Genomic DNA, 27,737 nt, shown 5'->3' on the forward strand with positions numbered 1-27,737 from the left:
GCATTCTGCTCCTCATCGCACAACCCTGAATGATCGCCCTCCTGCGGATGCTGATCACCATCGCACCCTTTCACGCGATCTTTCACCTGCGCATGCTGCTCGCCATCGCACAACCCTGCACGATCGCCCGCTTACGCATGCTGCTCCTCATCGCACAACCCTGAACGATCGCCCTCCTGCGGATGCTGATCACCATCGCACCCTTTCACGCGATCATTCACCTGCGCATGCTGCTCGCCATCGTACAACCCTGCACGATTGCCCGCTTACGCATGCTGCTCCTCATCGCACAACCCTGAACGCTCGCCCTCTTGCGGATGCTGATCACCATCACACCCTATCACGCGATCAATCACCTACACATACTGCTCGCCATCGCTTACCATCACGCGGTCATTATCGCCAGCGATCTTCTTCACCTACGCGGCAGCACGATCCCTCGCCGTCACGCCATCGCTTGCGTTCGTCGCCTCGGACACGTGTTCATTTTCCTGCCTACCCTCACGCCCACTCGCCTGCGCGCCCGCGCGACCGCTCGCCTGAGCGCCCGCGTGACCGCTCGCCTGAGCGCCCGCGCGACCGCTCGCCTGCGCGACCGCTCGCCAGCGCGCCCGCGCGACCGCTCGCCTGCGCGCCCGCGCAACCGCTCGCCTGCGCGCCCGCGCGACCGTTCGCCTTTGCGCTACCGTTCGCCCTCGCGCGACCATAGTTCGCGGCGAATTCCACAGCCGGTGGTAGCAGCAGGGACGCGTGCTCCTGGACGGCACTCGGGATCACCTCCATCCAAGCACAGGTTGGTAGTGCAGGACGAAGACAGGTCAGTACAGCATTCTTCCCCACCTTCTTTTCAGGCAGGTACCGTCGGGTCCACTCCAAAGGATCGCCCGATCCCTTTCACCTTAGCAAGGATTTCGGACTCTGTGTCCTTGGAGCAGCAGACATGGTTTGGTCCGCTGGCACGGGCGTTAATGAGGGTTATGAAACCAGCACTCGCCGGCCAGGGTAACAAACCAGCGGCTGTCTCTCCTACGCTGAAGAGAAAGAGAGGAGTGGACTTCGTGGTGACTTCCCCCAGGGCGAAGTTGGTTCCCAAGAGGTCGGTCTCGAGGGTCCCCTCTCCTGCACGAGTACTCTCTCCTTCTCCCGCCCTGGAAGGATTTTTGGCGGGGGGTGGCTTTCCGTTCAAGATTTCTCCATCGGACAAGGGGTGACTGCTTACCTCTTCCTCTGGGAGCTTACCAGGTTCTTTCCCTCCTCAGTTACGGCCCGAGGTTTGGTTCAAGGAAGCTACAGGAAGATCAAGGGTACTTTCCTCCTCTCGAGCTCAGACACCTTGGCCTTTCGTCGTTAAGTATCTACTTGCGGCCCTCTTAATGAGAGAATGCCTTGATGAAGTCATTAAGCTTCAGCACGGCATTTAATTCCCGTGCTGAAACTTGGTGACGGGCAAGAGGGCTCTCGAACTTGGGGAAATTGCTCCCCCAGTTCGAATCTAAATTTCTCTCTTTTACCTTTTTCTTTTTCTCAATACTACTTCAACCTTATCCTAATTTCACAAACTTTCTTTAGTCTTGCTTTCCAAACTCTATGAGAAAAATTTCCCTCATTATATGTGTGTATATATTATGTACATATATATTTATTTATTTTTTTCTTTTCTCCTATGGCTTGGATGTTTTCACATCCATTGTAGCCCCGGCGGGGATGTTCATACATCCTTTATTGCTGCCTGCTTTGATGAGTGGGAGGAGGTATCGCGGTTGGGAGGTGTTTGCATTCAAAGCTATATATGAGAGTATTGGATGAATTCAGCCATCCCGAAGATGGTTTGGACCTTTTTGGCGGAACTATTCTCAAGTGTTGGGTCTTCGGAATCCAGGGGGATCCAATGCTTGGGGTAGGACTCTCGGCTTTTGGCCGGAAGCCCGTCATTATAGATATGGGGAGGATGATTCCATAATTTCTTGGTCTCAGTCTTAACAGGCGGGTTCAGCTTACACCTGTGCCTCTATATCTGTTTTGATGCTATCCTTCGGGTAGGGTATGGAGTGGACCATCTGGGAAGTATACTCTCATTGTGCCGATAGTAGAGAGTGCAAATTTCCTTTCCGACGCGTGATGGCCTAACATTCTCGAGCAGGTACATCAAACTAACTCTTTTCCCTCTCTTTACTATTATGGATTCTTTAAGGAACGAACCCCCATCCCCTGGATACGCTGACTCTCCCCCGGCACTGTTGACGACCTCTGCTAATGTGATAAGGGATAGCTCTGTTGATGACCTCGGAACGGGAAAGGACCATTCTACTGATATTTCTAAATCGAGTAATTTGGGTAACACGAGGAAACTTCGAATCCTCCATGTTACACAAATTTCAATAGAAACAAATTATGATGATCTATGTAAAGCATTTGAATGCTATGGATGCATAAAAGAAATAAGGATGAAACTTGAAGCTGAAACTTGGGATTCATGGATATCTTATAGTAGTTATGACGAAGCATTTAGTGCAATAAGTAATTTGAATAATATTAAAATTAATAACTTGAATGTCGCGGCTGCTCTCTGCGATAAGGTACAAAAAGATTTAGATGTGTACAGGCCTGCCGATTGGTTGGAAAAAGGCACAGATTTAGTCATGCCCTCCCAGAGAAATCCAAAACCACCGATGTGGCTTATAGCTGAATCAAAGGGGGTTACAGGGAATTATTTTAAAATATGCAAATTGATTCAGAAAAAAGTAGGAACTATTGCACCAGGCGATATATCTCGTTTCGGAAAAAATAGTTTCCTTATCCATGCCAAATCCAGTACACAGTCGGTAATATTGTCCAATATGAAAATAAATAATGATGACATTAAGTTAGATGTCAAACCCCACCTAAATTTTAGCTACGGAAGGGGCGTAGTTTTTAACAGAGACCTATATGATTTTACAGAGGAGGAGATACTGGCCATGTGTCCATTAAATGTTTGGAAAGTTCATAAAGTCCCAGGTACATCAATGATAATCCTTACGTTCCAGGATGCTGATGTACCTTTTCATATTATTATCGAGAACGAAAGGATTAAAGTAAGACCCTTCAAGCAGAAGCCATTGCAATGCTTTAATTGTTTTAAATTTGGGCACCCGTCCAAAGTTTGCAAAAATGAGAAGATGTGTGGTATTTGCTCCAAATCTTACCATGGAGAGTGTGCACTTGGAGCCAGGTGTTTAAATTGCAGCTCGAATCACAAATCCACAGACAAGATTTGCGAGCTATATAAGTTGGAGGAAGCTGCCCTCAACAAATCAAACTTAGAACACATAAGTGTGACCCATGCCAAAAGATTATTAAATAAATCAAATACATATGCTAAGGCATTAAAATCAAACCAACCTAGCACTGCCAATAGCTCAAAAAAAAGTATACTATCTGACAAAATGTCAAATATCGAGGTAACCTTATCACCTCCTGAGGCTTTACCACGGTGTATTAACACTAGGTCATTGCCCATTGCTGTACAGCCTTCAGCCGCCATTACAAAAAGTAATACAAACCTCTCTCAGGCCATGTCCTTGCCTGATCTGATGGAGGTTCCACTTAAGACTAACTTACCTGATGCACCTGTTGTGGGAAAGGTGCAAAAACCTCGAATCCCACCATCTATTAATCGCAAAAGAGAGAGACCTCCATCTCTCTCTCCACCCTCCATTAGAAACGTTAAGGTTATGACATCAAATAAATTTGATGTTTTGTCTGTTGATGTTTCTAATGAACCAGAAGATGGACTGAATAAATCAGAAATTCAAGTTGAGGTCCACCATCCACCTCAACAAATAGATAAAAAGAATACAAAGAAAATCACCAACGTTAAACCCAACATAACAAGACCACCTCTGAAGAAACCTACTGGTAATAATGTTACATTAAAAACTGCTAATGGGAAGACCTCATCCAAGATGTCTTCCAGAAATAATCCATAGTTTTCTCCTCCATTTTGCAATGGAACTGTCAGGGTTTGAGGGCGAAATATGAAGAACTTAAGCTCCTAATTCATGAGCATTCCCCCATAATTGTATGTCTACAGGAAAGTATGCTTGATTCTAACACTCCTAGTCCTCGAGAGTATGTTAGCTATAGAACACCATATAATCAACAAGCAGGGAGCCATGGCGGAAGTCTCATGTACATTCGTCGAGATGTTCCCCAAATACCCATGTCTATACGTACAACCCTGCAGGCAGTTGTTGTACAAATTGATATAGGGAGAAAATATACAATATGCTCTCTGTACTTACCTCCAAATGATAATATTTTATATGATGATTTAGCAGAGGTCATTCAACAACTCCCTCAACCTTTTCTCTTACTGGGAGATATGAATGGTAGACATCCTTTATGGGGTGATGTTTTGGCCAACACAAGGGGCAATATTATCTCATCAATTGTGGAGAATGAGGATGTGGGACTCCTTAATACAGGAGAGCCCACACACTTCCATGTTCAGACAGGTACTTTGTCATGCATTGACCTTTCAATTGCAAGCTCTAACTGCCTTCTTGATTTTGATTGGAGGACATTAGATGATTGGCATACTAGTGATCATGCACCAATCATTATAAACACCAACAAGGGTCCGCCTTTGCAAAGATCGCCACGTTGGAATCTAGACAAGGCAGACTGGGTTAAATTTTGTGAGCTGAGTGAAATCGAAGGGAGAGCAGAACAGTTTGAAAGTGTTGATGATGCCATAGACCTACTGAATGGAACTCTTCATACAGCAGGAGTCAATTCAATTCCCAAAACAACAGGGTTATTCAAACGACGACCAGTCCCGTGGTGGTCTTCAGGACTAACTGCACTCCACAGAGCCACAAGAAGATCTCTAACACGATTGCGTAGACGCAGAACTGATGAGAATTTAATAATGTACAAGAAATGTAGAGCACAGTTCCGTCGTGCCATGAAAGAAGCAAGGCGCCAGTCATGGATGTCTTTTGTTTCCTCTATTAACAGTAGAACACCACCATCTTCTGTGTGGAGGAAAGTAAAAAAGATAGCTGGCAAATTCACCCCCAACCCACCACCAGTGTTGAAGGTGAATGGCCAGTATGTAACTGAAGCAAATGAAGTTAGCAATGCCCTGGCTAATCATTTTTCAAATGTATCCAGCAAGTGTGAAGGAGCCCCTGGTCACCAGTATAGGAGCACTGAAGAAAAGAAAATTTTAAATTTTGCAACAAGAAGGGAAGAGTCGTATAATTCTCCTTTCACTGAAAGAGAATTTGATTCCGCACTTGCTCATTGCAACGATACAGCCCCTGGACCCGATGGAATTCCATATGCAATGATTAAACATGTACATTTTAATACAAAGCTATTTATTTTAAGCATTATTAATAGAATATGGCATGATCATAGCTACCCAAGTGTTTGGGAACTAGCCATTATTTTAGCCTTTTTAAAACCCGGTAAAGACAAGTTTTTAGCAGCAAACTATCGTCCTATTGCATTGACATCTTGTTTATGTAAAATTATGGAGAAGATGGTCAATGCAAGGCTGATATGGTACCTTGAAAAGAAAGGTATTTTATCACCGATTCAATGTGGATTCTGAAAAATGCACTCAACGACTGATGTGTTGATACGACTTGAGTCTTCTATTTGTGAAGCCTTTGCTTCCAAACAGCACCATGTTACAGTATTTTTTGACCTTGAAAAGGCATATGATACCACATGGAGATATGGTATTCTTAAAACCATTCATGAATTGGGATTGAGAGGAGAGCTGCCACTATTTATTCAGGCATTTCTTTCACGTAGAGTTTTTCAAGTGAGAGTGGGGGAAAGTCTATCAGAGAGTAATTGCCAGGAAGAAGGAGTTCCTCAGGGTAGTGTGCTGAGTGTAACCCTTTTTGCACTAGCAATTAATGGGATATCCTCAGCCATTCCCCAGGATGTTCTCTCAACATTATTTGTGGATGATCTCTCAATATCATTTGCTGGCACTAGAATGGCAATGGTTGAGAGAAAAATCCAACTCTCTATTGATAAAATTATCCAGTGGGCTGACATGAATGGATTTAAGTTCTCGACAAGTAAAACTACCATTGTCCATTTTTGTCGTATCCGGGGAGTACATCCAGACCCGGATATATACATTAAAGGTCAACGGATACCATGTGTATCGGAAACCAAATTTTTAGGTTTGATATTTGACTGTAGACTTACATGGGTTTCTCACCTAAAAGCGCTAAAAGCTAAATGTGTTGAAGCTCTGAATATCTTAAAAGTATTGTCCCATACATCATGGGGGGCAGACCGCAATACTATTTTAAAATTATACAAGGCCTTGATTTTTTCCAAAATTAGTTATGGTTGTGAGGTATATTCTTCAGCCACCCCAAGCCGGTTAAAAATATTAGACTCGATACATCATGCAGGTATTAGATTATCTACTGGAGCTTTTAAAACCTCGCCTATCCCAAGTCTCCTTGTTGATGCTGGAGAGTTACCTCTAGACCTTTACCGAATGTCTTCCATTCTTCGGTATTGGTTTAGATTGCAAAGACTCCCTAGCTCTCTAGCCTTTCAGACTGCAAGCCTTGTAAGACACGCATCATACTTTGAGTTGCACCCAAAATCTCCTCAACCTTATGGCTTTCGGGTGAAACGATTTTTAAGTAGTCTGGATATAATTAGAAATAAGGTACTTCCATTCAAGGTATCATCAACACCTCCATGGAAATTACCTGACATATCATTTTGTAAATACTTTATTGGAGTTAAGAAGAATATGACTGACTTAGAATCCAGGTCTCTTTTTATGGAACATGTCGAAGAACATAGGGGATCGACTTTTATATATACTGATGGCTCCAAATCTGATGCTGGCGTTGGATTTGGAGTACATAGTAATGATTTTAATTGTAGAGGTGCACTTCCTCTAACAGCTTCCATATTTACTGCCGAACTGTATGGCATATTAACCGCTATTGAGAAAATAGCTTTGGAAAAGGAGGGTAATTTTACAGTTTTTAGTGATGCAAGGAGTGTTCTTCAAGCTTTAGAAGTTTTTAATTCTAGTAACCCTCTAGTTTTAAAGATTTTAGAATGGCTTTTTATTATTGGACGGAAAGGTATAACTGTTCGATTTTGTTGGGTTCCAGCACATGTAGGTGTGTCTGGGAATGAGAAGGCAGATTTACTGGCGAAGAATGCGGCATCCGAGTTGTTACCAAGGAGGTATCCCATTCCATGTAACGATCTCCTACCTTACATCAAGAAATTGGTTTGTGATAAATGGCAACAGCACTGGGACAGTCAAGACGGCAATAAAATGAGGGAAGTAACAAATATCATATCACCTTGGAGGTATAACATGATTCCCCGAAAATGGGAGACGACTCTTTGTCGTCTCCGTATTGGTCACACACGGTTGACACACGAGTTTCTGCTGAAGGGCCAACACCAACCGTATTGCGAGGACTGCTTAGTACCTTTAACAGTGAGGCATTTGTTGACCGAATGCCCTAATTTTACTAACTTAAGAAATAGATATCTGTTTGAGGCTCAAGGTGAGGATGGCAGGTTTATCCTTGCCAAGATTCTTGGACATGATGTGTCTTACTATGCGAGCGGAATTTTTAGATTTATTTCAGAAGCAGGTCTTCTGAAAACTATTTAAGTATTTTAATGACTTCTTAATTTTTATGGTTTTAATCGAATTCTCTTTTAATTTTCATATACAGTAAATGGTATCGGCGTCAATGACCTTAGATGTCAGGATGCCAGAAAACTTTCAATCAATCAATCAATCAATCTACTTGCGGACAAGCTCGATGTTGTACCATCTGGACGCGCTGACTGAAGGCTTCCTTCGGGTGTCTCATCTGTGGAGGTCGACGACCTCAGACACCCTTCCATCCTTGAGAAGAGTTTTGTCTGTGCCCAAGGACAGAGACTTAGACAGCTGCTGTGCGGAGTAAATCAACTTCCGGTTTCACTCCTCCAAGGCGCTTTCTTCCAGACTCTGCAGGGCTCCAGCGCCCTTTTCTTTCAACCACGTCGGCCTAAGTTATCGGCTACGACAACTGGGACAAGGTGTCCAATTGCAGTTTCCTCCTGTCAGGAACAGATGGCACGGGAGACTCCCCCAGGGGGGGCATAGTCCTAAAAGGAGTTCACGAACTCTAGGATTGCAGGTTTTTTCGCTGGGAGGATGCTTAAGGTTACTCATCCGAATGACAGCTTCCCGATGCCCATTCCCGCACAATCTCTGTGAGTAGCCAAGGATATCGCGCCTGCCGTCTCTGTCAGCGAATTCAGTGTCTCTGAACCTCTATGCCATAGCGTCAGCAGAGTTGCCCGGTTGGGCAGAAGGATCCATACCTTAGGCGAAGGTCTTCCTTAGGATCATTGACGGCTTCACCCCCGGCCCCCTCAGTCGATCCTTTCTTGTAAGGAAGGATCTGAGAGGGGATGTCCATAGTCGACCTCTCAGCCCTGATCAAGTTTGTCGAACAAACTTCGGCCAGCGTAGACCAGCAGAATCGATCAGACTGGTAACGAGGCGACAGGACTCCTTTAACCCTGGATCGGAAGGACGGGTACTTTCAGTTTCCATTCCATCCATCTTCCAGGGTGCTCGTCAAATTCAGCCTAGACTGCAAGTATTCCTGCTTATGATGCAGTGTGGCTATCCCGCCGTGGCATAGCAGGTTTGTTTCCCCAGAGAACTCTCCCTGCCTTCCTCTTGGCCGCTCAGGTGAAGGCTTCGCCTCCTCTGCTGTTTGGAGGGCTGGTCAACTCTGGTAGGCTCGGGTTTCGACCTTCTTCAGCGCCGGGACAAGCTTCCGGATGCTGACCATGAGTGTGGGCTCATGGTATTTTGCTTGGAGCCTTCTCTTCCTCTGCCTCAACATCTGGAGTATCTGGCCATGATATTGAGTCAACCGCCTTACCACATTGGAAACCCCGCTTCTCGTCCGTCCAGCGAGGTTAAGCAACGTCGGTACTTGGATGGGTGACCACCTGGGGACGCCAGATTCTGTTACCGCATCCTCCGAGCCTTCCTTTCGGTTGACTGTGGCAAGACTGAGGAGAGTCGCAGTACCTGTTCTCAGTCAAGCAGAGCTTTCAGCCCTACCTTGGAACGTTTCCTAGTTCTTCTTTCCTCATTGACCCGTCTATAGTCCGAACAGTCGCCTCAGGATAAGTTCCATGTGGGGCGATCCAAGTTCCGGTGGCTTCAGGCAATGTTTAACCGGACTCCCTGGCCCTATGGGACCAGCGGAACTATTAAACCTGCAATGGGTGTTGACCTATGGAGCCTCTTGATGGTAGTGGATATTTTCGTCCTTTCCCCACATTCTTGATGCGGTTCTCGGACTCGTCAAAGGAAAGGGGGGGGGGCACGTCCGGTCCAGGCCTATGGTCAAGACCTGAAGGATACCTCTCCATCATTCAGGCAGGCTTAAGGGCCTTAGTCTGGCCCCTCTTCAGATCCTACAGCTCCTGCCAAGTCGCCCCGTTGCGCGTCGACTTCATTCTAACCAGCAGGGGACGCATTTTCACACCTTCACATCTTGCAGTAGAGATACCGGGATGATTGAGATTCTCTCAATTCCACCATCGGCTCTCTCATTCCAGGCAGGGGAATGTTTCTCTCAGACTATCCGAGCAGAGCCTCATAGAGAGAGTGTACCTAGGGGTCTTTGACCTTGGGTAACCAGCAAATGCTGGTCTGGGGGACCTGATCGCGACACCTTGGAACCTCAAGCTTCCACTAGTCTTCCCCCCAGTCTCAGACCCCGAGACTCTGGCAAGATGCATTCTGGTGATGGTGGGACAAATTCGACGCCTGCGTCTTCCCTCCTTTTTGTCTGCGGACAATGGGTCTCGACAAAACCAGGTTGTCTGTTAACCTTTCAATGGGAGAGCTCCACTGGGACTATGCGCAGAACGGTTTCTGGACCCTCTGCTTCCCCTGACGGAACTCCCGGGAGAGCTCCTCCCACGGCGCAGATTACTCAAGCAACCTCACTGCGACATCTCTCCCGAACCGGGGCGTCGCTTCGGCTTCATGCCTGGAGACACTACGCTTCCTCCTCTAGAAGAGACAACCCGCTACAGTCGCGGTACGGAGGTCGCGTCATCTGCGATAGTCATCCACAGGGGTCTCCCAGGCAAAGTGAAGAGTGTAAGGTGGTGGGTGCCGTGGGAGATATACCTCTTCCCGTGAGGCCTCATCTCCAGCAATAACAGTCTTATTGCCTTTCGGCGGGAGGAAACTCCTTTCCGCTCTCGGCAATGAAGCCTGTCGCTCAGCCTTTCCCTGACCTTCAGGCTTAAAGGAATAACTTTTTCCTGCCCGCTGGATCTATCCTCGCTCATGCGAAGCTACGATCGTCCTTGCCCTAGTCGGAGGAAGACCTCCAACTTGGAGCATGGCTCGGACTTTTAGTCCTTTAAGAGATCTTCTCAAGACCCTTTTACGACAGGCCTCGGATTGTATTCCGCCTTGGGTCTTCTGCTCACTCTGGCCACGGCCAGTGTGTAAGCAATCTTCTTGGTCTCTTACTACTCCCCCATTTCTAAGGAAGAGGGGAAGGCAACATTCAGGCTCGCTCCTGAGTTGTTGGCTAGACTCAGAATCTGAGGGTCTCAACCCTTCGGTCCGATTCATTCAAGATTTCGAGTCTCCATTCTGTGTGTGATGTCCCAAGACCTTCTCTTTCTTGCCAGTAAGGAATCGAGAGGTTAGCGCTGGGAACAGCTGCAGTTTGGCCTCAGTTGCAGCCGATTTGGGAACACAAGGAGGACATGGGGGGGAGAGTCACCAGTATACCTCTTCAGCCCGGACTCGAGTACATTCATCTCGACCTGTCTTCAGACCCTCCCCCGTCACGTCGCCCTACAGCACAATGTTGGATACATCGCATCGTCCTCGCCTTCGAGTAATGTTACTCTGTGACGCAGGTGCTACAAGCTGGAGTCTGGAAGCATCTGATGACCTTCGCAGCCCGCTTCCTGCAGGGCGTGACCCACAGGAGTCTCGATACGTTTTCTATCGCTCTGTGGTGGCTACACAACAGCTGGTCTAACCTCAGGCTCCTTTTTGGACAGGTAGCAGAAGGTTGAGGGCATTGTTATCAGGTTTTAGTCTGCATGAACGAAAGAAGTATGTCTGGCCCTTACTTCTTTCTTCATCATCCCCTCTACGGGGAAGCAGCATCCTGGTCTCTGCATAGCTGACCTCGAACCTCTGCAGGTAAACCATGCTTCCTTGTGTTCCGAGTATTGAGTCAATACTGTCGCGTCCCCCATACCCTGACGAGGTGGTATTGGGAACGTCCTAACCCAGAGTTCCTTCTGGAACTCCAGGTCAACTGCCTAAGACGGGTCACACTTCTTCCTTCACACACAAGCTTACGTAGGCCACATGGTTCCTTGCGGAGCAAGGAACTTGTGAGGTGCAGGGACTCCTTTTCTCGAGTGCGACTCACTCGGATTCTGAGTCCCCGGGTAAAGCCAAAGCCAGTATGGCTGGGGACTTTCCACCCTTCCTAAGGGATAAGTCACCCTTTGTAAATAGCGTGGTTTGCATTTCGGTTACGGAACAAATGACAAATTCGAAGATAATTTGTATTTTTCCTAACCATACAAACCTTAGCTATTTACACATATTTGCCCGCCAGCCCTGTCCCCCAAGACAAGTCCTACCTCTAAGTGAAAGTGAGTATTCACGTGTGTGTGAGGGGGAGGAGGGGTAGCTAGCTACCACTCCCCTAGCCCCCCCGCTAACTAGCGCGGGGGTAATACACCCTCGTTAAATTCTAATGGCTCGCCATTTCAGCTACGCTAAAAGTAATAACCCTTTGTAAATAGCTAAGGTTTGTATGGTTAGGAAAAATACAAATTATCTTCGAATTTGTCATATTCTATGTGCCACACCATTTTTTGGGAGGAAAAGTGGTAATACATCAGAGATGTAAGTTGCATGATAACAAGACTGATATATATTGAGTGTAAAAGTCTTAATTGGTTTATGAATTTAGACTTTCTTAGTTCACTTGCCTAAAATGACATTTGCTTTTTAGTTAAGAGTTCAGTGACAAGGTCACACAGGATGTTACCTCCAAGTCAAAGGAAGCACTCCATAGATTTTGTTTAACAAAAGTAGTAGTTTAGCTACTCTTTTTGTGGAAAAGTTTCAGAAAAGATGTACTTCTCTGCAGAATGGTTCCCTTTTGACATACATAAGACATGATGAATGAAAATTTCTTATAAAAAATGTCAAGTGAAACATAGTTACAAATGTTATAAAGCGATGAAAATATAACTTAATAAAGGAAGGGCAAGTTATCTACAGAATACTCTAAATGATAATGTATTTTGTCAATCTTTTTTATCAGAATTGACAATAGTCAAGATTTGCAAGGCTTTATCTTTAAGAAGCTTTTTTTTTTTTTAACTATTTGCTTAAGCTTGAGTTTTGCCTCTATTTTTCTCAATAAGAAAGTTCAAGATCTTATTTATTATGTTGTATAAGACTAGTTTTAAAAGGTGGTCAGTGGTTATTGATTTGGAATCCGACCAAAAAATTCAGGTGATTATGAGTTTACTTTGGGTTAGAATTAGTTATCTTTTAAACTAATCTCAAGTGGTGGTTAAATATATTAATCTATTTTGTTACTTTCATATCTCTCTACTTTACCATCCAACCTCCATCAGAATGAGGGATTCAGTAATATGAACATCAGGGGAGTTTTATGAAAATAAACAGAATTTTAATGATAAAGTTTGATATTTTTGTAGTCGCCTGATGTTCATTTATATGCCCCCCTCTCCACCCATCAGTGATGTCAAGAGACTTCAAGAATTGAAAAGCAAGAGGCAATTAGTCGTGTCATTTGTTGAGTTTCTATCCATGGCAGTGGTGAATGTTAATAATAATAGGATGGTAAAACAACCTTTGACTGGTACTTAACGGGACATACTGCAGTCCTCTCCACAAAACGGATTTTGAGCGAAATGAAAAATCTATTTTTGGGTGAGGTAGCCATGTCGTCTTGATGGAAGTTCCTTCATAGTAGCTTCCTAGGTTATATTTAACTACAGTGATATATCCCAGAGAATTTTGCTTAAGGTATCCAGAATTCTAACTCCTGGCGCGAATATCCCTGGCTTTTGCCTTTAGGGATATTGCATAATATCAGAGGACGTATTCTTGACATGCCACATAGCTATCTAGACCCCTAATAGCGTTTACGCTTCAAGAGGGGAAAGGGGCAAGAATTGTAGGAGAGCCGTTATTAAGGCATCGCTTCTACTCCTACTACTGTTGAGCGCCAGTATGACGTCACATCCCGGCGCCATCTTGTCATTCTTTGTAGCGCTAGCGAGGTGCTACAGATACAGTACTTTTGGGAGGGATTCATTCAGCCTTTGTAAAAGGAGGGTGGGTCCATCAGGACAACATGGCTACCTCACCCAAAAATAGATTTTTCGCTTCGCTCAAAATCCGTTTTTTGGGCTCAGGCCATGTCGTCCTGATGGAAGTTTACCAGAGCATTAATGTATTTGTGGATTTCCCATTAGTGCTAATAACTGCGAGATAAATTTACCTTGGTCATCTAGACCTAGAGACACATGGTGTTACCATCATACACCACTTCAACTGATCATGGACTATGTCAGTGCTTCCTGCCCCCTACAGGGAAGAGTCATGGTAGACTCTAGGAAAAACTGGATTGTAAGTTCATATGAACAATCTAGCAAACAAACTTGTATATTGGTCTCATCATATACTTTGTAAAAGATAGTTTGTATTCTGAAATGAACAAAGTATGTATTGATTACTGACACCTCCCCCGGTCTACTTGGTGTGTAAGCAAGTAGACAGATTTTCATTTATGTAGGAAAATTGTACAAGTCAGTAATATAATCAGATATATAGAATCAGTCATACCCAGGGACTGATACCTGATACAAAAACACATAATTATGAGGTTTGTTCACTCTAGAACAGATATTGTATTTGTTCAGAATATATTTTCAATATAAGAGGATAATGAATTGCTCTGGCATCTTTATTTATTTAGAATTTTTGGGGCAAAAGGAGACACAAAATTCAGAAAGGTATTTATTGATAAACAATCGATAACAAGGATAAGGTGCATTTTATGATACAATATAAAATGAAAATTGGAAATAGTGTGGAAAGCATAATTAAAATGGTAATAACAGAAATACTTGTTTCACCTGAAAAAGAAACGTGAAGCCACTTTAAGGAAATATTGTAATATTTCATGTTTCCTTATTTCTGTCATTACAGTTCATAAACACTTGCGTAGTTATACGCATGGCACATGTGTAAGCCTTTTATGCTTTTTTCACCTGTATACTTAGAACAGTTCATAGTGTCATTACTATGACACTTCACTAAACATGTCTCTCCATAGGGAGGGACCATGTACACCCTTCACTAAAAGTCCCAATTAGTGCACTGTTCTTCGCAGTATTCAAGCGGCAGGTTTTAGAACACTTCCTGCTGCCACCATGAAATGGTTAATCTCTTGCACTTGCTTCGTGTAGTGTTTGAAGAAAACCCTGGATGACTTCCATCCAGTATAGGAGCGAAGACTTTCAAAATTCATATTCTGAAAGAAATTTAGAGACGAAGCAATTTTTCTCGGATCATAACCTGCAGGTGTGCTGTCTGGATCCGCTCTGCGAATGAAATAGGTGATCTTCGCCCTTAATTGTTTCAAAGTCAATGTAGAACCTGAGGTTTCTCCCCTAAAAAGCTGTCCTCCCCTAAAGTCTGAAGTTCTACAAAGATAGACCTTTAGGCATTCTACTGGACATAGAGATGCATCTTCCTTCAGAGGGCAGATTCTCCGGGGACCCCACCTTTTGGTGGGCAGCTCATTCTTAGCGAGAAACGTTGGGTCAGGAAAGAGATTCAGTTCTCCGCAGTCTGTGAACTGAATGTGGCCTTCATCCCTCGAAAGGGCCACTATTTCGCTAACTCTGGCTCCCGAGGCTAGTGCAAATAAGAATATAACTTTTTGAGTCAGATCCTTCAGAGAGCAGTCTTCATTGTTCAGGGTTGAGGCTAAATGAAGAACCTTATCCAAGGACCAAGAAATGGGCCTCGCGGGTGCTTCGGGCCGAAGCCGAGCGCAGGCCTTAGGGATCTTATTGAAGATTTCATTAGAGAAGTCTACCTGGAAGGCATATAGCAAGGGTCTTGTCAAGGCTGATTTACACATAGAGATCGTGTTGGCTGCTAAACCTTGTTCATGGAGATGAATAAAGAATAATAAACAGAAATCTGTCGAGATTTCTTTTGGTTTCTTTGCCTTGACGAAGGCAACCCATTTCTTCCAGGAAGACTCGTATTGTCTTGTAGATTTCGACTTATATTCTTCTAAAAAGTTGATACTGTCCTTCGAAATCCTGATCCTTTTCTTGACTGCTAAGGCAAGAAAATCATGAGATGAAGGTTTCGGGTTTTCTGTGATGAAGCAGAGACAGTCGACTTCTGCACTTGTTGAGTCAGAACTGGATCCGGCAACGGGATCAGCTTCAGTCGCAGTTCCGTTATCAAGGGGAACCAGATGCTGTTGGGCCACTTGTGAGCCACTATCGCTGCTGTTCCCTGAAAGGATCTCAGTTTGTTGAGGACCTTCAGCAGGAGGTTGGTTGGAGGGAACAGGTAAATCCTGGACCATCTGTTCCAATCTATGGACATCGCGTCTACTGCTTCCACTAGAGGATCCTCGTACGGGGCTACATACTGGGGTAGCTTCTTGTTGTCGCTCGTTGCAAAGAGGTCTATCTGCAGTCCTGGGACTTTGCGTAAGATGAAGGAGAATGATCTTGCGTCTAGAGACCATTCTGACTCTATAGGGGTGAGCCTGGATAGAGCGTCCGCCGTCACATTGCGGAACCCTTGGAGGTGAACTGCTGATAAGTGCCATCTCTTCTTTTCCACCAGGCGGAAGATGGCCAACATCACTTGGTTGATTTGGGGCGATCTCGAACCTTGTCGGTTTAGACATCTCATTATCACTTTGCTGTCCAGAACCAGTCGAATGTGGATCGAGCAGCAAAGCTTCAGTTTCTTCAGCAATAGAAAAACTGCCATGGCTTCCAGAATGTTGATGTGGAAGGTTTTGAAGAGGGAGGACCAGGTTCCTTGGACTTTCCGTTGGTTAGAGTATCCTCCCCATCCTTCTTTTGAGGCATCCGTGTGAACGGTGACCGAGGGTGGAGGTGGTTGCAAGGGTACCTTCTTCTTTAGGTACTTGGCCTCCGACCATGGCTTGAGAAGTGATCGCAGACGAGTTGGTATCGGTCTTGTTAGATCTCTTCGAGCGTTTGATGCGTATCTTCTCCAGACTCCTGATGCATCTTTTAATTGTGCTCTCAGCACTAGGTCTGTCACTGTGGCAAACTGGAGAGAACCCAGAACCCTCTCTTGTTGCCGTCTTGATATCCTGTCGGATCGTAGAAGTCTCTTGACAGATCCCGCTATCTCTCTCCTCCTCTTTGATGGAATGGATAGGCGGTGTGATTGTAAGTTCCAATGAACTCCCAGCCATTGGAACTTTTGAGCTGGAGATAGTCGAGACTTTTCCAAGTTGATCTTGAATCCTTGATGTTCCAGGAACTGGATCACTTTCTTGGAGGCTTGCGTGCATTCTGCTTCGGATGCTGCCCACACCAGCCAGTCGTCCAGGTAGGCAATCACCTGAACTCCCTTTAGGCGTAGTTGACGAATGACTGCGTTTGCAAGCTTTGTGAATACCCTTGGGGCTATGTTTAGTCCGAGGGGCATGGCTCTGAAGACGTATTGTCTCTTTTGCAGCCTGAATCCTAGGTAGGAGGAAACTTGTCGATTGATTGGGACATGCCAATATGCGTCCGCCATGTCTATGGAGACTGTGCATGCCTGCTTGGGCAGTAGGGTCCTAATGTGTTAAAGAGTCAACATCCTGAACTTGTGGTTCACTATGAACTTGTTGAGTGGTGACAAGTCCAGAATGACTCCGAGTCTTTCTTCGAGTCTTTCTTCGGAACACAGAACAGCCTTCCTTGGAGCTTGACGGACTTTGCCCTCCTTATGACTCTCTTGTCTAAGAGTTCTTGGACATATACTTCCAGAATGGGGGTTGAGTATTGGAAGAACTGAGGAAAAGTTGGTGGAGTTGTGTTCCAACTCCAACCCAGTTCGTTTTTTATCAGGCTGTGGGTCCAGGGATCGAAGGTCCAACGATCCCGGAAAGAGAAAAGTCTCCCTCCTACTGGAAGCATCTCACTTAGAGTGCTGGTTTGAGGACTTGCCTCCTTGGCCATGTTCACCCTTGTTGCCCCTGCCTCTTGAGGGGCGTCTAGAGGAGCCTCGAAAGGAACCTCGAGACTTCGGCCGAAAGGTCGTGGATTGCCTTTCAAAGGCTGGGGTAAAAACTGGTGACGGTGTCACTAGTTGCTGGGGGTACCAATTGGTACGTGGTGGGTGGTTGTGCCACCATCTGGGACACCGTGGCCACGGGAAGTTGTTGTTGTTGTCTAGGCGGGCGAGAGGGCGCTCTTGGTTTCTTAGTCTTCCTTTTGGGTTGGGGACCCTCATCTAGTGAAGACTTTCTCTTTGCCGACAAACCCCACTTTTGGAGAAGATTCCTATTCTTCGTGGCAGCTTTGTTGACAACCTCTTTGACCACTTCACTTAGGAAGAGATCTTTTCCCCAGATATTGGAAGAGGCGAACACTAACTCTGTGCAAGCCCGTCTGGCTTTAATAAAGTTGTACAGGTCTTTGGTGACTTGCCAAGTGAGCCTTGGCAAAGACCATGTACATGTCCGGGGTTGGAGAGACACTTGCCATTGTCTCCAGTCCAGTCTGAAGAAACATCGAGGCGGCAAGTCTTTCCTTCATTTCCTGCTTCCTACGCAGGTGGAAGTCTGACAACTTAGGGAGGTCTTTTCCGAACTGACGTCCGGCAATATCGGCCTCCAACTTCCCGACTGAGAAGGTACTAAAGACGTCCTTCCAGTCAGCATCATTTGATGGTAGGGCAAGGGAAAACGGCCTACAATACACTCTTCGAGTGTGGGGCAAGGTTTTCCCGCCTCGACTGCCTTTAAGGGTGCCTTAAACCTTTTTTCCATAAAGGGGAAGGCACGGGTGGAAGAAGCAATGAAGGATGGGTGCTTCTTGCTTAGAGCCAGCACTTTAGAACTAGTGAAGGCCCTCTCCTTCAGCGTGCTTGTAAACAAGGCTTGGGCTTTGGGGAGGTCAAGAATTATGGCCTCTTTCGGCTCTGTCTCCTCTTTCGAGGGAGGTTCCGTCCAAAGATGAACATAGCAGTCAGGGTGGGCCCCTTTACTGGGCCAGAATTCAACGTCTTCCTCTGGGACCGTACCCAGCTTGTCGGAGAGGAAGGTCTTTCCTCCTGACATGGGCATGTGCTCAGCATGCCCCCATGGGTTGACGTCCAAGAAAACAGGAAGGTCCTTAGCGTTTAGCTTCTTCGGAGCTAAACTAGAAGCTACGAGTTGGTGCATCTCTTACCTAAGCGCAGCTTCTTTCTCCGTTGACTGCTTCTTCATATCCTGAAACATAGACAGGAGAGAGGTTAGTGTCTGGCTTGTATTATCCAATTGAGGGGCAGAGGAGGTCGAAGGGACGGGCTCTGCCACCGGAGCTGATGAAACCAAAACTATTTCGGTTCCTGCATCGTCGGACTCAGGAGGCAACACAGACTCCTGCTCCTGGTCCTCGACTAGAAGACTGCGTTCCGTGTCTTCCGAAACAACAGACATGCTGTCTTCTAGCTAGATGTCCTTCATGGCATCCGAAACATCAGATTCTACCGGAATCTGGATGAGTGGGATCTCTGCCTGAGGTTGTGGTATGATTGCATCCGAAGATGCCCTAGGGAAAAGACAATTCCTCATCCTTTCGTTGGGAAGGTATGGGCCAGTGGTATTCTGAAAACCTCTGACCCATTTACACAGCTTCACTCTTGCTGCATCCCTTGACTCAGTCGACTTTTGATCATCAAAGGCCTCAGTAACCAGATCTGAACAAATGTCACATACCTGGGGGTCCCAATACTTTAGAGAACCCTTCGTCGCTGCGCAGCGCGCGTGCGTGTTGCACATCCGTGGCTGCAGAAGTTCTTACTGCGGACGCTACAGAAGTGATTTCCACACTTGGGATGGTCCTCCTGTAAAGAAAGGAAAGGCAGATGAGTATTCAGTGAATTATCTCACAAATTCATCATACAATGTTATGTATATTTTAGCTTAGGATAGGTAAGCTAGAAAGGAAGAAGGAAAGACACCTACGTGTGTTTCCTGTTCAGCCAATTGCTATGACCGCCCTCAAAATTGAATTCCGGGGTATTTCTAAGATAGAAATATTATTAGACGACCTTATCCTCATCATATATAGAGATGTAACATAACACCGTCTTCTAAAATTCAATATTGGTGATTGAATGTAGTGATCACCGAAAGTTAAAGAAAGAACTCACTTTCTTTATATTAAGTGGTCTCACAATAGGCTGCCCATGAAACACAGTGTATGTTAGAAACTGTATGGGATACCGTACAAACAATACAGTGGTTTTCTTATTGCAGTATGATCAATATTGCAATTTTACTGACCACTATACAGCCATATACTGTAGGACATCCTGGCATGTGCTGGCATGTTAGTTTTTGGATTTAAAATAAAAGGTGTATTGCCTTCTGGTGGTAGTGGGCGGCAGACCGCTGGCTGTTGTAGGTCGCCGGCTGCCGGGAGGCCGCTGACATCCGGCGGTCTCCGTCAGCCGACGGCGAGAGATATGTCGTCAGACAATCGTTCGACCGGCTGCCGGCAGTCATCATAGCTGCCAGTCGCCGGCCGTCGGCAACCCATAACATCCAGCGGCAGTACAATCTGACAACGGTCTGCAGTCCAGCCATCTGCCGGCAGTTGGGACCCAGGATACTAGTGGTAAGAGAGAGAGAGAGAAAGCATGGGTGTGGGGGGCGTATAAAGGCTTAGCCTTACAACCTTCCATCCGGAATGAGGGTTCATATGGAAGGAGGAATGACACATTCAGGCTTCCATCAAACCACAACCCAACCGAACTCTGCCGGCAAGGTTATGGAAGGCAGACCATGAGAGGACTGAAGAACACCCGATAGGGGTGGGGAATCTCTGCCGGCAGCCGGCACGGCCGGCAGCCGACAGAGAACCCAAGCCAATCCCACAACCTACCGACACTAGGGTCGATTGTAGGATGATGGCCAAAGGTATGTGAGGGCTAGGCCATCATGAAAGGACAGAGGGGGGAGGGGAGAGGGACCTGTAGGGTGAGGGAGGAGCTGGCAGGTTCTACCTCACCTAACAAGACTCCGTTCCGATACTAGAACTACCCCAAGGGGCCAGGGAATTCGATTCCCTATCCTAGGGTAGCCCAGTGCAGAATGAGATGGCAGCACCCTCACTGCTATCTCAAACGGTAGGAACAGAGTCTAGTGTCGAAGTCCCCCAAGCAATAGAAGAATTCTATTCTTCAGCTTAGGTTCTGCCGGCACAGGACTGTCTGCTAGGCCACAGGGAGAAGGCATCATATCAAATAATGCCTGCAGGTGAAGCCTAGGGAGGTCTAGCCTCCTGCATCAGTAGCCTAACCTGATTTAGGAAATCAATTCACCAAGCCAGTTGGCAACTGACCACAGATGGATTACTCTGATGTCCTGATCCAAACCCAAAACGAGGATCTGCGGTTAAGGGAAGGGGCAGAAACACCCTAGCCTAGATTTACCCGAATAAAATTCAAGGTAAAGTCGACTAGGGTTCAGCCTAGGTTAACTCAGAGGGAGAAGAGATTGCTCTTAAATCTTCTATGAAGATTAGTATCACTTAAAAAGGCTAGGAGGTGTCAGTCTCCACTTAATAAGACGATACAAGGGTATCAGGACAATTACCCCCCAGAGACAATTACCCCCGGTGGACAGTTACCCCCGAGGACAATTACCCCCTAGGGCAATTACCCCCCTAGGACAGCTACCCCCCCAGGACAACTCATTTTATAAATGGTTTAGAATAATAAGAATAAAACTAATATAACAAAGTTTAAAGTAATTTTAATGTATAAAGTCTTTTAAATAAAAAATTCGTAAAACTGTCCTTAAACAGATGTTGCGCTCTAAGTAACTACTCCTTAGTACAATTATATAGTTTCTGAAATTGTTTATAAACTAAAACTGTTGTTGCTCTTTAAACTACTCTTTAGTACAGTTATATAGTTTCTGAAATTGTTTATAAACTAAAACTGTAGTTGCTCTCTAAACTACTCTTTAGTACAGTTATATAGTTTCTGAAATTGTTTATAAACTAAAACTGTTGTTGCTCTCTAAACTACTCTTTAGTACAATTATATAGTTTCTGAAATTGTTTATAAACTAAATTTTTTTTTAAATGGTTTCAAGAAAAATTTCTTTTATTTACTTCCTTGGCATTACTTTTCTTGGTATTTAGTGAAACGTCCAATATCCCCTAAGCAACATGGAATTTATTAGAAGTTCTAGAGGAAAAGACAAACTAGTGCTTGATGGATATATATATGTTAAACAGAAAGACTTGGCAAATGGTGTTGTGTCTTTTGAGTGTGAAGAAAGGAGAAACAAAGCCAGTTGCATGGCTAAAGTAAAAGTTCATACACAACGAAGTGAAGTTGTTGGTGCTCTTCATAATCACACCCATGCACCATCTAAAGCAAAAATTGATGCTGCGAAAACTTTCCAAAGAGTCAATATGAGAGCCATCAGTACAGAAGAAACAGCGCAGCAAATACTTTCCGAGGCTTGTGGAAGCATTGATGAAGAAACCAGAGCAAACCTACCACCAATTCATCATTTAAGACGTAATATTAGACGACATCGACAACGTTTATCTCGCTCACAGCCATTGCCTTTAAATACCCAGGAATTTGTTTTAACAGATGAATATACCAAAACACAAGATGGTCAAGATTTTCTGCTTTTTGACTCTGGGCTAATTGACAAAAAAATTCTGATCTTTGGAACACAGGAAAACTTGGATTACCTAAGTCAGGCGTCACATTGGTCGCTAGATGGAACGTTCAAAACAGTGCCTCGGATATTTTTACAATTATACACTATTCATGCTGTCATAAATAATCGTTCAATTCCATTAATATATGCCCTTTTACTAGATAAAAGCCAAACAACTTACTTAAACCTATTGGAGCAGTTAAAACTACTGAAACATGATTTGGCCCCATAGACTATCATGGTCGACTTTGAAAAAGGTATGACTAAAAGCTTACAACTGGCATTCCCACAATACGAAATAAAGGGGTGCTTTTTTCACCTTTGCCAAAGCTTATATAGAAAAGTTCAATCTTGTGGATTTCAGCAGCGATACCTGGATGATAAAGAGTTTTCTATCGCAACGAAAATGATAGCAGCTTTAGCTTTGGTACCGTCCTCTGATGTCGAAAAATCATTTGAAACTCTGTGTGAATTCCTCCCACCTGAAATATATCCATTGCAAGACTACTTTGAAGACACATACTTAGGACGCCCTTATCGAAGAGAAAGAAGGCGCGAACCATTGTTTTCAATTGAGTTGTGGAGTATGTACAACAGAACGGTAGATGAACTTCCTAGAACCAATAGTGCCGTAGAAGGGTGGCACAGGAGTTGTTTAGCGAATGTTGGTTGTTGTCATCCAAATATTTGGAAGTTCTTAACGTGCATTAAAAGAGAACATTCATTGCAACAAATACATATGGTTCAATCTTTGGCAGGTTATCATGGACGGCCATCTCGAAAGAAATATTTAGATGTTGCAAACCGTATTATTTCAGTCACTAAAAACTATGAAAATAGAGATGTAGTACAATACCTACGAAGTATTGCATATAATTTGCATTTTTAAACTTTTCATTTTAATGTTTTTATGACTTTTCAACTTTCTTTTAAGAATATTGTATTTAAATGTATTTATATACATTAAAATTATTTTAAATGATGTTATATTAGTTTTATTTCAATTATTTTAAACCATTTATAAAATGAGTTTTCCTAGGGGGTAGCTGTCCTAAGGGGGTAATTGTCCTAGTGGGTAATTGTCCACGGGGGGTAATTGTCCTAGACCCGATACAAGAGCAATCGGGGACATGTATGAAAGTATACTAAAGCCCCTAGGCTAGTAACCCAGGAGCGGTGAGAATCGATTACCTAAATCATCGAACCTCTCTCGTATACTATCTTGGACAAGGAAAATTTATGCTGTAATATCTTGTACGTATAAAATATTTCCTAAAGCTTCAATAAATTATCGCACTAGGAAAACTATATCATGCATGAGAGTAAAGGCTAGGCACCTAGGCTAGGAAGCCTAGCATAAGTGAGGATCGGTAACTAAATCGCCGAAACCACGATACCATTGGCATAATATAAAATTTCCTAGCTAAAAAGGCTAAATAGCTATATTTATTAAAGCGAAATATACCGGGAAGGTCGTTCTGGCTGACTAAATGACACATGCATATCGAACGACAGCGTCCATGACGCCCCCGGTTAGGCAACAGCTCTTGTTACGTTAATTACGTCTTGAATCGAGGTAAAAACTGGCAAGAGCTTACATTTATACAAATTAAAGATAATACTCAACTTTCCAGAGGAAGATGAAGCTGGAGAAAGCATCATAGCAGATAAAGCAATCCAAAATAGCGAGAAAGCACTGGGAAAACTCCGAGTTAGTATCGCTACGAGAGAAAGAATGACAAGATGGCACCGGGACGTGGCGCTCAATAGTAGTAGGAGTAGAAGCGATGCCTTAATAACGGTTCTCCTACAATTCTTGCCACTTTTCCCTCTCGAAGCGTAAACGCTATTAGGGGTGTAGATAGCGATGTGGCGTCTCAAGAATACGTCCTCTGATATTATGTGATATCCCTAAAGGCAAAAGCCAGGGATATTTGCGCCAGGAGTTAGAATTCTGGGTACCTTAAGTAAAATTCTCTGGGATATATCACTGTAGTTAAATATAACCTAGGAAGCTACTATGAAGGAACTTCCATCAGGACAACATGGCCTGAGCCCAAAAAGAGACTTATTACATCACCTTTGACCTTGTACAAGGATACATAATAATATTATGTATCCTTGTGCATATTATAATACTTAAGAAATTGGAACCTACTACAGCGCCCTCTACTTGATTGATTTTCAACTGTCACGTACATGTACACATGTACCACATTAATAATTAGGGTAAACATGAAATCATACTCTTACCATTATTAACTAAGTCAGTTTCCATCAACTGCCAGATGGCCAGACCTTTGAGTAGTAGCAATAGGAACACATCAGGTGAGTTTAGAAATGAGAAATATTGTCTTTGAAATTCTGTTATTTTCAGGTAAGACAGAATTCTCTGTCCACAAAAGATCCAAACATCAAAGAACCATTACAAATTAAGCCCATGAATGCACTGCGGGGTATATTTCCACCTGGCAGTTTGGAAAATAAGATTGATAGGTGCACTCTCCCAGCTCTTGGTATGTTTGTAAATTGTTTTGTCTGTTTTTTCATTAGTCATGGAGTTATGAGGAAATATTTTAGTGAGTTACTGATCATCATTGCATGTAAAGTATTGTTATTATTAAAATTAATATTAACAATTTATACAAAATTGTATCATTTCAAGCAGAGAATTCCAAAGTATGTTCATATCTCATTTTAAGTTATTAATTGGTTCTAACACTTCCATATTAAGACAAAGTAACCATTAAAAAACTTCACAGTTTTATAAACACCCATAAACAACTCTATAACATTGGTAATACAATATTCATTCAATAGTTTAACTTTTTAACTATTTATTTTTAATTTATGCTCTACAATTGTAAAGAATATGAAAATTGATTTATATGTGACGAATGCTGGTAAATTGTGCTTAATCATATCTAGGGCTGCCTAAAGATTATTTCTGTCGAGCTTTTTGAAGAAGTTCTTATGTACAAAAATTATCCAAATTGTTAGAATTTTATTCGCATTTGTTAAAAATCAGATTTTTAAATATGTAGCTTCCCTAGTAGTTACATATATATAGCTTAATCCCGCGTTTCGTCGCGCCCACGGCAGAAATTAAAATTTCGCAGCAATCACCGCCAAGGTGAGTAGGTGGTCATACCTGAGCGCCATCTCTCAGTAGGTAATGGAACCATTCCCAACATTCCTCAGAAATTCCCTGCTGTTGATCGAGTCAACACGTCGGAAATTAGTTTCGTTGTGGGTTTGCATTGTCTACAAATTTGGTAAGTACCCATTGTTTATTGTTTATGGCAATCGCTAACTGCCTTTCGACTATCGAAGATATTGGATTTTCCTTTTCACACGAATAAGATAGTTTTTTGTTGGTCCAACTTGGACTGTTTAATTTAACTTGTTTTTCAAGATGGCTCCTTTGTTGTTAAAATTTGTATGTAGGGCTAGACCGGCTTCCAACTGCTCTTGATTCCCACACAGTATGTAGTAGAGGACATGTGTGTATTTGTTTTCTTTTCCATGTTCGTAAGATTGAAATGGATAGGATCAAGGAATTTTTTCCCCCTACTTTATTAACTAACAAACAACTCTTAAAGATATTATGGAAGGAAAAACATTATGACGTCACAATCATGTGACGTAAACTCTTAACAGGGTGAGATCTGAATGCCTTGAAGGAAATCAATCCGCCATTGCTATGACGTCACAATCTGGTGACGTGATCTACATAGTATGACTTGCAATTATGTGAATTATTTTCTTTTTCTTGCAAGAAATTTTAGAATATTAACTTACTAAGCATAAGTATGTTAATTTTTGTAATGTAGGGAAATATATTTTTAAGTATATATTTGTCCTATTAGTATAATTCCTTTAGTTAATTTTCGATTTATATAGAGTTTTCACGAGCATACAGTCAATTTACGCTTCCTAGTACTCTTGACGATCGTTATAGTTTCACAATACTTTGTATCGTTATTTAATATTTCGATTTTGAGAATACTAATATTAATCATATAGCCTATTGTATTTTCTTTCTAGCCCTTGGCGGAAGAATATGATCTCTCGCAACGCGCAGATCTATTATGGTCTAATGTGAAATAGTTAAAAGTGCTAGTGTTTAGTGGCTCGTAAGCATGACGCAGTGCAGTGGAGGGTGCGTCCGTTCGTGTCCGTCATACTCCTAGCCCGGGACCTCTTCCATGCTCCCCAACCCCTGGGAGAAGGAAAGTCGAAAGGCGAAGGGAGATGTCAGACCTTGATCAGCGAATGGACGTTCCCTCGAGAGATCCTGTTGACGCATCTCAGTACGCTCACCCTCGCCATTGGAAAGGCGAGGTCAATGTGTTATCCTCGCCGTCAGTTGACGCAGCTCCCAGACGAGGCTGGCGTTTTATGTTTTCCCTTCATACTAGACAAGAAGAGAGTTGAGCGTCATGGAACTGAGCTTCGAGATCGCTCCCTCACAGTGATCTGGACGCGTTCAGGAGGCAGCATAGATCTTGTCGCTCCCTCACAGCATGCTGAACGCATGCAGCATGCGCGACGCATGCTGGACTCACACGAGCAGGATGCTTCCTCGCAGCATGCTGGATGCATGCGAGCGGGCTGCTTCCCCGTGTCAGGATCGCGAACGTCTTAGTTCCAAGCGCGCTCTCGCGGCAAGAATGCATGCAAGCTGCAGCACTCTTGGACACTCCCTCGCAGCAATCTGGACGCGTAACAGGAGGCGGCAAGGATTTTGACGATCCCTCACAGCATGCTTGACACATGCAGCATGCTGGAAGCACATGAGCTAAACGCATGCTGTACGCACGTGAGCAGAACGCTCCCCAGCATCAGGATCGCGAATGTCATAGTCCCGAGCGCTCTCTCGCGACAAGAACGCACGCGAGCTGCAGAGCTCATGATCACTCGCTCGCAGCAATTTGGACGCGTTACGGGAGGCGGCAAGGATGCTTCCTCACAGCATGCCTGTCAGAGCTTCAACGGTCCATTACGTCCCTGTTGACGTTAACAAGTCGCAATCAGAGGAAGCTCACAACAGCAGCAGCATGCTGGATGCAGAATGACTCTTCCTCGCAGCATGATGAACGCTTGCAAAACGATGCGTGTGCTTTCTCCCACTCGTTTTCCTTCGGAGATTGCTAACCTTTTAGAGGATGTGGCTGCCCCACAGAGACTTTTACAGCCCCCTGGGTGGATCGCTGAGTCTCTCAAGGAATGCAAGAAAATGAGGCATTAAAACCTATTAACCCTGGATAGGTACGGTGGGTCGTTCGCGACCCCGAGCGTCAAAAAAAAACAGGTTTTTCTCACGTGACTCACCCCCGTGACTGAATTTGTGGGTGATCGACCTGCAGGAGGTGTCTCCCCTACACGCTCTAGTAGTGTCCAGATGTGCATTGCTGTAGCTGTACTCCTTCCCCGATTTCTGAGACGAGTCGGGGTCGTTCGCGACCGAGTTTACCCTTCTAAGGTAGTTTGCATAATTATCAAAGTTATTACGTATTATGAAATTGTCGTAGAATGGTGCAACTTGTATAGGTTATCAGTTGTGGAAAGTCTTGGTGGATTGTTTGGCTACCATGTGCATGATTTTTTTTTTAGTTAAAATGTCGTTCATCACCACGAGGACCATTTTACCGCGAGTGCTCCTTT

General features: G+C 44.2%; 1 protein-coding gene across 5 annotated transcripts in view; it reads left to right on the plus strand.

Moving 5' to 3' along the window:
• Window positions 1-27,737, plus strand: part of LOC137651222 (uncharacterized) — a 171,221-nt gene that overhangs the window by 51,985 nt on the left and 91,499 nt on the right. For all 5 annotated transcript variants that reach the window (XM_068384418.1, XM_068384419.1, XM_068384417.1 and 2 more), the window contains exon 6: window positions 24,448-24,586. In XM_068384418.1, coding sequence (XP_068240519.1) covers window positions 24,448-24,586 — 139 coding nt within the window. The remainder of the gene's footprint in view (window positions 1-24,447; window positions 24,587-27,737) is intronic.

Source organism: Palaemon carinicauda, chromosome 12 (assembly GCF_036898095.1).
Source record: "Palaemon carinicauda isolate YSFRI2023 chromosome 12, ASM3689809v2, whole genome shotgun sequence".
Lineage (NCBI taxonomy): Eukaryota > Metazoa > Arthropoda > Malacostraca > Decapoda > Palaemonidae > Palaemon > Palaemon carinicauda.